At 45.8% G+C, this 14,093-nt stretch overlaps 6 protein-coding genes across 7 annotated transcripts; 3 read left to right on the plus strand and 3 right to left on the minus strand.

Annotated features, from left to right (window-relative positions):
• The first annotated feature begins 1,072 nt into the window (after positions 1-1,072).
• Samtor (S-adenosylmethionine sensor upstream of TORC1) lies at positions 1,073-2,209 on the plus strand. Its single transcript, XM_064685408.1, has one exon. The coding sequence runs from the start codon at positions 1,191-1,193 to the stop codon at positions 2,091-2,093; it is 903 nt and encodes a 300-aa protein (XP_064541478.1). The 5' UTR covers positions 1,073-1,190; the 3' UTR covers positions 2,094-2,209.
• Positions 2,118-4,559, minus strand: LOC135430648 (transcription factor grauzone). Its single transcript, XM_064685401.1, has 4 exons — positions 4,311-4,559; positions 2,997-4,255; positions 2,544-2,934; positions 2,118-2,488 (listed from the first exon to the last, which is right to left on the minus strand). Exons 1-4 carry the CDS (start codon positions 4,428-4,430, stop codon positions 2,207-2,209), a joined length of 2,052 nt encoding a protein of 683 aa, XP_064541471.1. The 5' UTR covers positions 4,431-4,559; the 3' UTR covers positions 2,118-2,206.
• Positions 4,560-5,837: 1,278 nt separating this feature from the next.
• GLaz (Glial Lazarillo) lies at positions 5,838-8,786 on the plus strand. Its single transcript, XM_064685409.1, has 4 exons — positions 5,838-6,233; positions 7,965-8,119; positions 8,182-8,254; positions 8,354-8,786. Exons 1-4 carry the CDS (start codon positions 6,087-6,089, stop codon positions 8,624-8,626), a joined length of 648 nt encoding a protein of 215 aa, XP_064541479.1. The 5' UTR covers positions 5,838-6,086; the 3' UTR covers positions 8,627-8,786.
• A 180-nt stretch (positions 8,787-8,966) lies between these two features.
• Positions 8,967-9,413, plus strand: LOC135430610 (holotricin-3-like). Its single transcript, XM_064685349.1, has one exon. It carries the CDS (start codon positions 8,967-8,969, stop codon positions 9,411-9,413), a length of 447 nt encoding a protein of 148 aa, XP_064541419.1.
• A 642-nt stretch (positions 9,414-10,055) lies between these two features.
• Positions 10,056-12,722, minus strand: Nrk (Neurospecific receptor kinase). Its single transcript, XM_064685400.1, has 4 exons — positions 12,162-12,722; positions 11,827-12,106; positions 11,526-11,768; positions 10,056-11,464 (listed from the first exon to the last, which is right to left on the minus strand). The coding sequence occupies exons 1-4, from the start codon at positions 12,552-12,554 to the stop codon at positions 10,197-10,199; spliced, it is 2,184 nt and encodes a 727-aa protein (XP_064541470.1). The 5' UTR covers positions 12,555-12,722; the 3' UTR covers positions 10,056-10,196.
• A 198-nt stretch (positions 12,723-12,920) lies between these two features.
• On the minus strand, positions 12,921-14,041 carry ND-MWFE (NADH dehydrogenase (ubiquinone) MWFE subunit). Of its 2 annotated transcripts, none has more exons than XM_064685410.1 (3): positions 13,858-14,041; positions 13,589-13,675; positions 12,921-13,109 (listed from the first exon to the last, which is right to left on the minus strand). In XM_064685410.1, the coding sequence occupies exons 1-3, from the start codon at positions 13,954-13,956 to the stop codon at positions 13,014-13,016; spliced, it is 282 nt and encodes a 93-aa protein (XP_064541480.1). In that variant the 5' UTR covers positions 13,957-14,041; the 3' UTR covers positions 12,921-13,013. The 2 variants fall into 2 exon arrangements, with proteins under 2 accessions (XP_064541480.1, XP_064541481.1); XM_064685411.1 differs by lacking the exon at positions 12,921-13,109 and adding an exon at positions 13,208-13,314 and having other exon boundaries at positions 13,858-14,032.
• Positions 14,042-14,093: the final 52 nt, after the last annotated feature.

Raw genomic sequence — 14,093 nt, forward strand, 5'->3', positions numbered from 1 at the left:
TCAATTGGCTGGGGCCAGTCTGGTGAGTGCCAGGCTAATTTAACAATTAGCCATTCACTTAATTGGAGTGGGCTGTATATCAGCTTGATTTGCCGTACAAAGAACATGTTTATATGAGCATAGAGTACAAAGAGTGCGTCGTAGCTGTCATATTCATGTTGCTATAGGCATCAAAAACAAAAAGGCATATGTGTGCGTCACATACATTCACATACATACATTCCACTCAGTCTTGACCTTTAGAATGATATACTTTTAGAACTATGAACATATGAATGTATTTCACTCTTTTTGTAGCCCGCGACAGTCTAGCTTCGCGTGAAATTGTGTTGTGTATGGTCAATGTGCTCGGATCTGATAAGGGAGCCAACGCATAGTTTCCACAATCGTCTGTCTGGCAATGTGCCGATCCTCGGTTCTATTTCTTATCAATGTATGGGAATTGGCCTGGGTTGATCTGCTCGGTTTACGTGCCTATCCCATTATTTGCTTACTCATGTTTGCTACAGGCTGAATCATTATGTAAGTAAATAATATATTACACATGTAATTGTTGTTGTTGTTGTTGTTGTTATTGCACGCGATCGGGTTTATCATTATCATACCGGCTGTACTTGATATATTTGTAATTAGTGAGTCGAACTCAATGCGAAAATATATGAAAAGCGGTGCAAGCTTTCAATTTGCATAGCATTTGATTAGTCATACTATAATAAGATTAAATAGAATAGCAGTGGGAGCATTATTTTTAGCTTTATTGCTTTAATAAACAACTCAAAGACGCTTTCCCCAAAAGTGAATACACAAAGTTCCAAAAGTTTTCTTGTTTCCCAACTCACAACAAAATGTTTACACACCCGATCAATAAGTATACGATTAGCTCCTCTTTGTATTTTGTTTAAATGTATTTGAATTCGCTGCGATCGTTGGAGAATCACTTTTTGTTTTGAAAAAGTTGCCGTTTAGCCAGCTGGCAAGTGTGACCTAAAAGTTCAACACTAAAAATGCCAGAAAAAAACTTGCAGCTGGTCATACTTTTGTTTATTATGCGCTGCAATACCAGTCAATGCATACATTTTATACAGTGGTGGCAAAAATAGAATACAGGTATACAGGTGTGTAAATATCGCTCATCTCAATTATACACACACACACATTTGTTGCGCCTTGGGTGAAAATAAACAAAAACTATGGCCACAGAGGAGCATCAACGCTTGGCCAACATTGTGAAGAGCTGCCACGATAGCTTGAGGCAACTCACCAAATTATACGGAGCAGAGCGCGCCTGGCAGGAGCACACCGGGCCGCACAATGCAAAAAAGCTGGCTGAGTATGCGGATGCAATGCAGCAACTGGCTGGCATATGGGAATCAAATACCAGCAAGACGGAGCTACAAGCGCGCAGTCGCATCAAGTGGGCCATCGACTATATAACCAAGTATTTCTACACCGAGGGCATCTATCTGCAGAAGCGCCAGCGGGAGCAGCGTTTGCTGGCGTCCTACAACGAGCTGGCAGATTCCGAATGTGCATACATGGATGAGCCGCCGGACAGAGTGCGTCTGCTGGATGTGGGCAGCTGCTTCAATCCGTTTGGCAATATACCGCACCTGGAGGTGACAGCCATTGATCTCTGCCCGGCACCGGGCGCTCTTGTGCTGCAGGGCGACTTTCTAACCGTGGACGTAGATGCCAATATAAAGCAACCGGAGATAAGCAATCAGAGTGTGAAGAAGTTACCTGCTGGCTACTACCACTGCGTCATATTCAGTCTCCTACTGGAGTATATGCCCAGTGCCGAGCAGCGTCTGCTTTGCTGCCAGAAGGCCTACGAGCTGTTGGGTCCCGAGGGAATACTAGTCATCATCACGCCCGATTCTCAGCACGTGGGCAAAAATGCCAGCATAATGAAGAACTGGCGCTTTGCTCTGGCCAAGCTGGGCCTGTTGCGCGTCCGCTTCGAGAAGTTGCCGCACATCACGTGCATGGTCTTCCGCAGGGCTATCAGCCAGCATCTGTCCCAGCACTGGGCCAGCGTGCACCGAGAGGAGGGCATTTGTGAGACAATCCGCATTCCACAGGACGAGCATTAGTTGAAATAATAGATGTCTAATATGTTATCTGTTATCTATGGATGTACTTGTATGAAGTATATTTATGAGTTCCTTCTTTTATCTATTTCTATGTCATAAATACTTATTAAATACTAGTGCAGTTGTGATTCCTGCTTCGCGGCATCCGCGGTGGGCTCAGCGGGTTGCGTGAATAGCGCTGGTCCGGCGTTGCTGGTCTGACGCTTCTTCATGGCCGTTGTTGCGCCCACCGCTTGCTGCATTATGTTGGGCGGCAGCGGCTTCTTGCGATCCGCCTCCCATTCGGCGCGATGCAAACGCTGCCGATGCTTGTACATGTTGGCATTCGAAAAGAACGTCTGTGGGCAATTGGGACAGGTGTACAACACCTCACCCGTGTGCGTGGAAGTGTGTTCCTGTGAGCATACAGTTGATTAGCATTGTTACTCTGATTTCTTTGTCTTCACTTACTCTCAAATCCTGTGGCCTCTTAAAGGCCTTCTCGCACATGGTGCAGCGGAACTTTCTTTCGCACTGATGATTATGGTAGATATGGCGTTTGAGTGCGCGCGAGTTGGTCGACTTTTTGTCGCAGATGTGACAGCGATGCTCCCCGCCCGGCGGTTCGTGCACTGTGCTCATGTGCTGCTTGAGACCGGACAAATGGCGCAGCCAAGTGCCGCATATCTCGCACTGCACTGGGTCGGGTTTGGGGCGTGGCTTATCGGAATGCTCCAGTTCGTGGTGTTTCTTCAGATTAGCCTGAGAGCGTAATGTTTTGCCGCACTTATCGCAGATGATGGCAGTCTCTGGATCGTGCATATAGCGTAGATGTTCCTTTAGCTTGCGCTCTGTGGGCACCCTGTAAGAAAATAGGCATTCCGGATTAGGCACAGTTGGGAAATCTTTCAAAGTAATGCTAACTTCTTATTGCACTCGGGGCAGGTGTATTTGAAATCCGACTTGGGCACATGCTTGGACACATTGTGATACTCGACCGCAGCCTTTGTGGTGAAGCACTTGGGACACTTGTCGCACTGGTACATGCGCTTATCCTTCGCATCCGCTTGAGGATTCGTGTGCGTTTGCTCGTGCGTCTCAAGCGTTTTCGAGTCCTGAAAGACGCGGCCGCATTGTGTGCACATAAAATGCTCTGGATTCTTGTGCACCAGTACGTGCTCAGCCAGAGCCCGACGTATGTGAAACTTGCGACCACAGCAGGATATAAAGCCACTCTCAATGTTGTGGGACATGCGCTGATGGCGACGCATGTCGCCGAAGTTGGGCACCAGCAGATTGCACATATGACATGGCAGCTTCTTGAAAAAGTCAAATATAATCTCATCGAATTCGTTTTGTTGTGCTTTGCGCTTCTCGATCTCCTCCCGGCTCATGCGCACCGGCGGCACCAATGGCTTGGGACGCTTGCGATACTTTTTGGGCTTGACTACAATGCGTTTGGGTATTTCTGCATAGCGTTCCTCTGGCTCAATGTCGGGCAAACTATTGCCAGAGTCACTGTCACTGCTCTCGCTGGAACTGGCACTGTCTTCGGTGCCCAGCAGTGCCTCGGCTGCCACAAATTCCCTGTCATCATTATCATGCTCGTCTTCCGATTCGAATTCCTTCTTCATGCAGGTCGGCGGCGATTCTGGCGGCGTTTTTGATCGGCGTCCACGTCGAGAGCTCCGGCGCAGCTGCCTGCCCTTGGCTGTTATTGGTTTCTCGGTCGCTGCTGCTTGCTTTGCAGGGGTTTTTAGGTCCAGGAACTCAGCCAACGGTATGTCTCCATCCGAGTCACTGGCGAGCGTCAGCTGCTCGTTTTTGATGCGCCGCTTAGCACTGGCTGGATAATCAGCACAACTGCGCTTCGTTGCACTGCTCTTCTCTGCCAGCACCGGCTCCTCGAGCATCTCAAGCTTGGGCAGCGGCTCCAATTCGTTCACCTCCACCTTGACATCGCCAGTTGCAAAGAAATCCTCGGCCAGGGCATCCAGTTCGCCCCCAAAGGCGAGAGGATTGGCTGCCTCCGACTCGTCGCAGAACTCGATGGGCACATTTTTGACATCGCAGCGTCGTTCCTGGTGGGCATTGTACACGCGTTGGTAGAACTCATTGAAGCTGCTCACGCACTCCCAGCACTGGCGGCAAATTTCCTCATGCTCGCCCCCTGCACTGCTCAGCTGCAAAAAGTCGAATCAAAGCAAAAGGGCACCAAGCACGAAATCGCGCCCTTACCTCGAGCCAAAAGTGTTTGTTTATTGTTTTGCAAATGTTGAGCCGCGAACCAGCCTCGGAAAATATCTTATACGATTCGCCGTTCTTGCAGCACCCAAAACAGAGCACGCAAGCTGCCATGGCCTATTCTATTGCCTTCTGTTCGTTGCAATAGCCTATGCAGCCGCCATTTGCTAATAGCAAAAACAAATTTGTTTAAAAACAAAAATTTGTTTTTTATTTGTTGACAGTCGACAAATTTGTGGAGGTCGGATGATGCCCGAAAAAGTAAAGGTGCTATCGATTTTTTTCTGCCAGTGTGTGCCCTTTCGTTAATCGGTAAAAATATCTTTAACTACGACGGTCACACTGATGTTAATTCAAATGTCAGTACGATAAACATCAGTCAGTACGTTTTCAACGGTCGTGTGGTGTGGTTGCAGAAGAAAGTCAGTTGACGCAACAAGATATATAACGAACAAATGCCAAAGAACGCGCAGTCAAACATGTAAACAACGAGATAACAACTAAAGCATTGTACAACAAGACGCAGACAACAACTACGACTATTAAAGTCAATTGAAATATTGAAAAAAAAAGCGTAAAAAACAGCATAATTTTGCAATTGCCTTGGCGTCTGAACAGTGCCAGGCAACTATTATGAGTATATGTAATTGAATGATTCGTTTTTGCGTTTTTTTTTTTGTTTATTTTGCTGTCTGCAGAATTAACACTTTTTTTCTCTCGTGTATGTTTGGATGTTAAATTTGTCGCTCGGTTGGCCAACTGCCGATTTTCATTGCCTGTTTTTCAATGCGTTAATTATTACAAAACGGATAGGAGTGTGTCATAAAAGAAAATCTCTATACATAGTACTTCCTTCATATTGCATGTGGAAATTGTGGATTTTCTTTTATGCTTGGCTAATTGTAGTTGTTACAGTTGACTTGAACTTGGGCCAATTCAATTGGATTTGTTGTTCAATAGCAGCTGGTTTGCAATGAAAACAAGCATGCCTCACGATAAACTCCACAAGCTGCATGACACATTTGCAGCTACAGCTACAGCCATGGACTTCCTTTATTAGACCTTTTACTTTTGTTTATGAATGAATGCGCAACAGTTGCGTGCTTCACAACTATTCACTGCATTGCCACCAACTAGTTGCAGTTGCATTCCGCATGGACTTGCCACTTGCAACGGGCTCGATGTGCGGGATCTATGCGGCAGCCGGTTCGCTACGCTTCGCATCGCTGAGCCTAAGCCAGGCCTAAGCCTGGCCTGGCCTGGTCGGGTCTGGTCTGGTTTGGTTTGGAGTTTGTTTTGGATTTTCTTTTACGTAACGCCTAGCCAGGCACGAGCCAACCTAGTTAGCAATATTTGTTGTATGTGTGTGCGTGTGTGTGTGTGTTTCATTTTCACTCTTTAAATTTTTGTTGCACTTGCCGAAGCAGTCAACCAACCCAGCCAAAGTCCAGCATGACTCGAGCATAGAGCAGCACGTTTTTATTATCGCACATTTCTTCTACGGAATATTAATAGGTACATCGGGCAACAACAACAACAACAACAACAATAATAACAATTACAAGCAACAAAACTCGAGCCAGCGCATCGGTTTGAGGAAACTGAATTCCAACTCCCGCGACATCCAATTCGGAAGTTCCGCTGCGCATAACCAAGTGAATCGCCCATTAATTAAACATTCTATACAGAACAACCGCACTATATTCATTATTATCGGAGAAACTGTGCCAATCCTTAAACCAAGACGCGTTTAATTATTTAGCTTACAAAATGACAAATGAACGCATAATTTGCACAATTTTGCGATTTTCGCTATTGTCGTCAGTTTTATTGTTGACACTCGTGGAGCAGGCGAATGCCTATGGATTTGGACGTTGCCCGAAGTATCCATCGATGCCAAAGTTCAATATGAGTCGAGTAAGTTCCAGTTCCAGTTCGCATGCAATCCCCCCAGCCCAAATGGACTACAACAATAAAACTTAATACATATACAATTTTTGGCACTACTATAAAGTGATTCGTTAAGACAACAAAAAGCTGTGAAATTTTCCATTAATTAGTACAAGGCGTCGGCCGGAGCATTGTTTTTTTTTTTTTTTTTAGTTTTTATTATATTTTATAGATTGTGCATAAAGATGAACTTGAGCCAATTTGAGGTCTGCAACAATGTAAAAGTGCAAACCAGTTTAGAGCAAAACAGATATAAAAAAACTTTATAAACTTTTTAGGCACATACATGCCATATATCTATATTTGTCCGTCTCGTAGTCGCCAATGGCAAACAATCCACTTCTTTAACATATTCAAGAAGCCATCAAGCGAACTACTTGAGACCATGTCCAAGCCGACGACTTCATTGGCACGCCAAGGACAACAACAATGAGACCAAAGATCAAAGAGATCTTCTCGTTGCTGCTGCTATTTTATTTTAGCTGAGCAAACTAGAAAATTGCTTTAATCAATTTAGCTGCCCAATTACATTAATCATATGACGGCGGGGGGGACTTGCATACAAACGCATTCACTTGACCGCCTTGAAATCACTCGGAGTTCCATTCGCGCAAAATGAACAAATTACCATATCCACAGCATAATAAGCGAGTGAGAGTTACGAACAAGGCGCAGGTATTAGAGATGAACGCGTTTTAGACTGGGAATGAAGAATATATTAGTGGATAAAGGTGAAGCTGTCTTAAAACAATTAGATTTCTTTATAAAGTAAAGTTAAGTATAGTTGAGAATCTCTCGAAAGTTATTTTTAAATCTACATGTTAAATTCACAACCTGCTTGTAACTCCCTTCTGCTTGCCACATCCATCCCTTCGATTCAGATCGTGCCTGATTCGTGACACGTATAAAGTAAAGTTAAGAATCTCCCAGAAGTAATTTTCAAATATAAATGTTAAATTTACAACCTGCTTGTAACTCCCTTTTTCCTGCCAAATCAATCCCTTCAAAGCAGATCGTGTGTGCTTCGTGTCACGTATAAAGTAAAGTTAAGAATCTCTCGGAAACTATTTTCACATATAATTGTTTAATTTACAACCTGCTTCTAACTCCCTTCTTCCTACCAAATCAATCCCTTCAAGGCAGATCGTATTAAGTAAAGTAAATAATCTCTCATCCCTTCGAAGCAGATCGTGCGTGCTTCGTGTCACGTATTAAACTCCAGCTATGCTTGGAGGCTGCTGCAGCTCTTATCTCGCTGCGGGCAGCTATTAATTGGATAAGTTGTCGCTTCCAATTGAGCTGCTGATAAGCGTGAGTTCGGCTTGACATGGTTCGCTTAGGGGGGCAAAGACCCCGAGCCCAAGAATAATTATCCACTGAGGGCTTTATGACAGCCACCAGGCACCAGCCACCAGCTGCCAGTTATCAGTGGAATCGGCTACTGGGCAATGTTTAAGCGCTGCCAGCACTGAAACCAGTTTAACGATACAAAAACAACGCTTGAAATGTTTATGTTTTACGCAGGGAGTGGAGGCAGTTGTTGTTGTGTTTTTTTTCTGCTTCTCTTTTTTTTTTTTTTTTGGTATAATAGTAACCCAGTTAAGTGCTTACTCATCGCCCCAAAGTGAAACGCAGTCCGCAGATCTTATTGAACTTATTTCTAATGCCTGCATCCAATTGGGATTTAAACTATTTCAGGTGCTGGGCCACTGGTTCGAGGTGGAGCGCTCATTTTATTTGCCCGAAATTGCCTCGGGCTGCACCACCTTTGAGTTCCAGCCCTACAGCAAGGCGGAGCTCTCGAAGTTCAACAATTTTAAGCTCGAGGTGGCCATTAAAACGGTCAATCGCATGTAAGTAGAGAGAGGCGCTTATTTAAGTTATTATTAGGTTATTTAATATGCATTTCCCTTAGCACTGGTAATCCGAATGTTAATCTGGGCTATGCCACGCCGGAGAACAGCAAATCCTCCATCATGGACTTTAAGGTATGTCTAGCATTCATTTCATTTCTCATTTGGGTTGGGGGTTGTATCAATCGGACATCATCTAATCCTGGATAACATACTGACTATATGAAATCTTAGTTCAACACGCGCTTTCCGGAGGTGATTGCCCGTCTATTGCCCGGCTCGGGCAAATACCAGGTGCTCTATACGGACTACGATAACTATGCCATATTGTGGTCTTGCGGCAGCATCGGCTCCCTCGGCTATGCCGATCAAATCTGGATACTGGGACGCGACACGGACTTTGTTGTGGAGATTCGCGAGAAAATCTACGATGTGCTCAAGCGACTGTCCCTCGATCCGGAGCGACTGGTGATCAGCAAAAACACCAACTGCCCCAAACTGCACTGATTCAACGCCTTTCTATATATATTTATATATATATATAACTGATTGTTTAAGTATCATATATTGAATCTATTGTATAGATTTTAGGCCTTAGGTTGCTGTGATATCGCAAAGTAGAGCTCTGTTTTGCTTTGCGAAACAAATATAAATATGCGAAATTTAATATTTGAGCACGATATGGGTGATTCCTAGCCAGAAGAGTTCACTCCCCGCTCGGTAATGCCAATTATTATGAATACTCTAATTAATATCGTATATGCATCTAGAACTTGCCCATCCACAAATTAAGAGAAATGATTTTAGTCGTAGTACGAAAACGAAACGCGTAGGAACAGTTAGAAAAATGTCGAAATTGTGGATATTGCTGCTGTTCGCATTGCTCCTCAATGCGCTGGAGATGACGTTAGCGCGAGGAGGAGGAGGCGGTGGCGGTGGAGGACACGGCGGTGGCGGCGGACACGGTGGTGGAGGACACGGCGGCGGAGGTCGTGGCGGCGGCTTCGGCGGCGGGCGTGGCGGTGGAAGACCTGGCGGCTTTGGAGGAGGAAGACCTGGCGGCTTTGGAGGCGGACGGCCTGGCGGCTTTGGAGGACCACCAAGAGGAGGCTTTGGAGGACCACCAAGAGGTGGCTATGGGCGACCATACGGCGGCTATGGCTATGGCGGCTATCGACCCTATGGCTACGGTGGCATAGGACTCGGCGTTCTGCCGGTGCCCGTTCCTGTGTCATATCCATGTCGCCGTGCATATCCCTATGACTATGACTATTACGACAGCTATTATTGCTGATAGAATGAAAGGAAGGGGTGCTTTTGTTTTTGATTATGAAAGGTATATATTATACAAATTACATCAACATTTCAGTTACAAAGATTATTATGTAAATGTCCTAAGAAATTGAGGCTGTAGACAGTTCTCTAAATATTTTATATATATCATATTCCTTATTGTTTGATGGTCTTCGGTGTTTGTTGTGATTCGTTTTCAAGAGTGGGCAGTACGGACCGCTCCCTAGTGATAAATACCGACTATAGCACACCGGCTCACCGGTGCACTTGAGCTTAAGTCTAATAAAAACCGATTGGAATTCAATCTATATATATATATATGTGTGTATATATATATATGTATGTATATAAGTTTGCAGTTAATTAAACATATTTTGTCTACGGACTAGATATGAGTACGAGTACCAATAAAATGGCTGACTTGATGCATTCGTTGTAGAAAGTAATATCATAATGATAATAATCATCAATACTATATCATAAATTATCATGGTAATTATAATATTTGCAAGTAGAGCTACGAAGTGCCATTAAATAACTAGCAAAGGATAACGTCAGAAATGAAATCAAGAGGAAACAGCTTTGAAAATTACAGATACAAAAGTAAACTTCTCAGGAATAGTTCCAAAGAATATAAAAAAAAAGATAAATGACTAAGACTATGTAATTTGTGCGTCTGCTCCGGAAGACAGCTTGGAGAGCATTTGGATTACGGATACGGATTCGTTGAGAATGTCTGAAACAGTGACGGAATAATTTCGATTTATCTTTGCTGGTGGACATCCTAGAGCATCGCCTTGCACTCGCTCTCAGCAATGCTGTGCTGGATGCAGTGATTGATTTCCGCGAAGCCAGGCCGTTCGCTGGGCTTGCTGTTCCAGCAGCGTCGCATCAGAGCGTAAACGGAGAGCGGTGTGTTGTCCGGGCAGCCGAGCACGTTGCCCTCCTTGATGTACTTGATGACCTCGGCGTGCGTTAGGCCAAAGTAGGGCTGCAGAGCAAAGGAAAAGATCTCCCAGAGGCAGATACCGAAAGCCCACACGTCCGACTCCAGCGAGAACTTGTTGTACAGAATGCTCTCAATGGGCATCCAGCGTATGGGTATGACATCGTTCTCATCGCCCTTGTAATAGTCCTGCAGATAGATCTTGTGCGAGAGTCCGAAGTCCGCTATCTTGACGGTCATGTGCTCATTGATGAGGCAGTTGCGCGTGGCCAAGTCGCGATGCACAAACTTGCGCTCGGCCAGGTACAGCATGCCGGAGGCCACATCCGAGGCCATGTGAAGCAGCTGCAGCTCATCCAGCTCTTGCCGATTGCGTTGCTGCACCTGATGAGTCGCATACGGCGAGCAGGCGCGCAGGAATTCGCTCAAATCCCCTGGCGACATGTACTCGAACAGCAGACACATGGGTCGGCCCAGGGCACAGACCCCCAGCAGCTTGACAATGTTGGAATGATCGAACTCGGCCAGCAGGCAGGCCTCGCGCTCAAAGTCCGTTTGCATTTGTTCGCTGGCTTCATCCTTCAGCATCTTGACGGCCACCAGCAGGTCTTCGTTGCCCGGCACCAGACCCGGTGCCTTGGCCTGAAAGACGCGCCCAAAGGCGCCCTGGCCCAGCGAGCGTACGTAGACAATCTCGCCGCGTGGATACTCCAGCTTCTCCAGGCGTGCATTTAGCTTTGTCTTGGGCTCCTGCACCGCTGCTGTGGTCGTCAGCATGACGCAATTGCTGTGTATGGTCGCAGTGCTGCGTATGGTGCCGCACTTGAGGCTAGTGGGAGCAAAGCCCGTCGACCCGAGGGTCTCCCGACTGGCGGACAGATTGCAGTCACCGCGCACGGAGGCGCCGCATTCCCCGTGCGCTGCCTGCGACGGCTGCGAGTAATCCTTGTGCTTGGACAGCTTGTAAGCCAGTAATATGATCAGATGCAATGCTACAATGCCAATGAAGCCGATGCCTGCCAGCAGGAATATCATCGAGGGCGTAAAAAACTCCTCCATTTTAATGGGTGTGTTCAGATCCTTGGCATTGGGATCCACATAGTCAGCTGCAAGTGAAAGGAATGCACTTAGAATTAGCTATGGATTGGATATCGAAAGTACACCTACGGCAAAGGGGTATATCGCAGTGTTGCCAGCGCACAGATTCGTCCAGGGTGTAGCACCAAGGTGCCGGCTCCTCGCCGCCGGCATTTCGACAGTAGTTCTCGCCCTCGGTTAGCTGTGCAAAGACCAGCGGCGGTTGTATGTGCTTGTGCGGATGCTGTGTATCCCAGCGCTGGCAGGGAATGCCCGACTTGGTTACATTCATAGTGCCCAGATAGTAGCGCCCGTTGCCGTTGCGACAGTCATCTATGGGGACGCAAGATTAGTGCCTGTGACGCACGAATCCGTGGCTGTTTATACTCACAGCTGACCTCCGACTCCTTGATTTCGGCGAGGCCTATGTAGGAGCAGCTGGAACGCCGCATGCTGGCATCATAATGCGGCAGCGCCGTGCAGTTGGGTAGCCTGAAGTGAGCCCGACTCTTGAGGAACATGTTGCGCTCCCTCTTCTCCTCAATCAGTACCCAGTCGTTGTAGCAGAACTGCAGGTGCGTGGCCTGGCAATCCTCAAAGCAGAGCGGCGCCTTGATGGTGCGTCCGTTCTCGACATGGCAGCGTGGAAACGCATAAGCACAAAGCATTTTCTGGAAGGCAAGAGAAGTTAGTTTATTTAAGATGTGTGAAGGCATGTGATACTACCTCAGCTGCCTCGCGGCACAGGCCCGTCAGGTCGACAATTAGCTCCTCCCAGAGCGCTGTGGTGATCTGCTCGTTGTGCCAGCCGCCAGTTGGATCCTCCAGACTGTACCACACGGGGCCACTAATGAACTGCTTGCACACTTTGCCATTATACGGAGCACAATAGCCCTTCTCCTCCCGCTCCCGCTCGCGGTCGCGCTCGTAGTCGTTGTGGTGTCGCTGGTGGTGGCGTCGCGCCGGCTCTTCCGTGTCGATGGCGTTCAGTGAGTTGGCATTCGCTTCGCATGTAAACAATAACACGCAAATACCAACGGCAACAACAACAACAAGCACAGAGATAAAAGTTTGGCCACCGCTGGCCCCAACCCTGACAGCCCCCAACCCGACCGCCATGGCTGCCTCCCCTTTTGGTATGTGTCTCTATATGTAAATACTTATGGAGGAAGCTTTCGTTTTGCGTTTTGTTTGCTTCGCTCTGCCGAAATTGTAACGGTCGTCTTTTAGGCGCCCTTCAACAAGATTTCACGCATTTTTTAAGTTTACTATTTATTTTATTTTCTGAGAAATATCAAAGCACTTTTTTGAGATGCTGGCGGCACTTGATAGTAAAAATATAGGCTCATCGAACTCTATACGCCGTACTGTGCGCTCTGCACTCGCCTCTGTCGACGCCTTTTTCAGAATACCACAAAAGTTGACAACCCAATTGGGGGAAGCGTCCCCATAGGGGTGGTTTTCCATACAAGCACAAGAACAGGGTTGTTTGTTGCGCGGCAAACCTCGAGTTTATTCTAGTTGTTTACAATCTACCTTAGGTCACAAATCATTTGAAACACTCAACTAATTTTTTTACTACTCTTGAGTTTTAGTCTTCTTCTCCTCCTTCTTCTCCTCTTTCTTCTCTTCCTGCTTCTTCTCTTCTTCTTCGTCCTCAATCTCTTCCAGGCCCTGTAAAGAAATGCGCTTGAGAATCGGTAATAAGCCCAAGATTCTACGAAACTACCAATCGAGCGACCTGTAAACAAACCCTAACTAGAAGATATAACTTTTCAATTTCGTACTGTAAATTTATTCACTTCTTGCACTTAAGCTTAACAGAATTTCAACTACGTTACATTTATTTTTTAGACTCATCTGGAATAGCATGGAGACCCTGTAAAATAATGAGACGAATTCTCAATTTTTGATAATTTGAAGAGAAGCTTATGAGGTTGGTTAGGAAATTCGTGCAACGTAAGGGTTAAATGAGGAAACATAGGCATGGACAATTTTTGAATATGGCATAAAGAAATGAATGATAAGGATTATATGAAGAACGTGACATGTTAAAAATAATGAACTGAAACTCGATCAACATAGTTAAACAAATGAAACAGGTCGATAATAGTTGGCATGCATAGGAAACTAAAATTAGAGATATCACTTACGTTCATAATGTAGGGATTGTTGGTCAGTCGGAAATCGCGCTGGTACATAACACGGTCGAATCGTTCATCCATGTTGCGGCGATAGGCCTACATATAAATTACAAATACATTAAGCATAACAGTTGAAAGTGTGCTTAAGTTTTAGTAGAATTTCAATGCGTTTGGCAACTTTGGTGACGCGTTTAAATCATGTTTAATAAATTGTGTTTGGTGCCCAATCAACGGAGAATATTATATAAGAATTTTGTTTTGCTGCAACAGACACTTACATTGCCCAGTGTCAGCTTCTGCAGACCGTACATTGCGTATATGGGCACAGAGAGAGCCACGGTGATGATAGCCGCGCTAGGTATGATTTCAAACCACATTTTGACTGAGACACTAAAATTATTATGATATTTTGCCACAAAAAAACACGGCCAAATGACGGAGACAGACAGCTGTTATGGTCGGTCGGCTATCGATGTATCGATATACCCTAACAGAAATCGTAAGAGCTTTTGCA

The sequence above is a fragment of the Drosophila montana genome, unplaced genomic scaffold (genome assembly GCF_035044405.1).
Source record: "Drosophila montana isolate Dmon_TW-CO22-7 unplaced genomic scaffold, ASM3504440v1 contig_3031_1, whole genome shotgun sequence".
NCBI classification, from domain to species: domain Eukaryota; kingdom Metazoa; phylum Arthropoda; class Insecta; order Diptera; family Drosophilidae; genus Drosophila; species Drosophila montana.

Bases quoted from the DNA above. Each gene is read 5' to 3' on its own strand.
- LOC135430610 (XM_064685349.1), top strand. From the start codon at position 8,967: ATGTCGAAATTGTGGATATTGCTGCTGTTCGCATTGCTCCTCAATGCG.
- LOC135430648 (XM_064685401.1), bottom strand. From the start codon at position 4,430: ATGGCAGCTTGCGTGCTCTGTTTTGGGTGCTGCAAGAACGGCGAATCG. The intron at 4,256-4,310 runs GTAAGGGCGCGA...GACTTTTTGCAG, and splicing joins ACAAACACTTTTGGCTCGAG to CTGAGCAGTGCAGGGGGCGA. The intron at 2,489-2,543 runs GTAAGTGAAGAC...GTATGCTCACAG, and splicing joins AGAGGCCACAGGATTTGAGA to GAACACACTTCCACGCACAC.
- Nrk (XM_064685400.1), bottom strand. From the start codon at position 12,554: ATGGCGGTCGGGTTGGGGGCTGTCAGGGTTGGGGCCAGCGGTGGCCAA. The intron at 12,107-12,161 runs GTAGTATCACAT...CTTGCCTTCCAG, and splicing joins TGTGCCGCGAGGCAGCTGAG to AAAATGCTTTGTGCTTATGC. The intron at 11,769-11,826 runs GTGAGTATAAAC...GCGTCCCCATAG, and splicing joins CAAGGAGTCGGAGGTCAGCT to ATGACTGTCGCAACGGCAAC.
- ND-MWFE (XM_064685410.1), bottom strand. From the start codon at position 13,956: ATGTGGTTTGAAATCATACCTAGCGCGGCTATCATCACCGTGGCTCTC. The intron at 13,676-13,857 runs GTAAGTGTCTGT...ATTTATATGTAG, and splicing joins AGAAGCTGACACTGGGCAAT to GCCTATCGCCGCAACATGGA. The intron at 13,110-13,588 runs GTAAGTGATATC...ATTTCTTTACAG, and splicing joins ACAATCCCTACATTATGAAC to GGCCTGGAAGAGATTGAGGA.
- GLaz (XM_064685409.1), top strand. From the start codon at position 6,087: ATGACAAATGAACGCATAATTTGCACAATTTTGCGATTTTCGCTATTG. The intron at 8,120-8,181 runs GTAAGTAGAGAG...CATTTCCCTTAG, and splicing joins ATTAAAACGGTCAATCGCAT to CACTGGTAATCCGAATGTTA. The intron at 8,255-8,353 runs GTATGTCTAGCA...ATGAAATCTTAG, and splicing joins CCTCCATCATGGACTTTAAG to TTCAACACGCGCTTTCCGGA.
- Samtor (XM_064685408.1), top strand. From the start codon at position 1,191: ATGGCCACAGAGGAGCATCAACGCTTGGCCAACATTGTGAAGAGCTGC.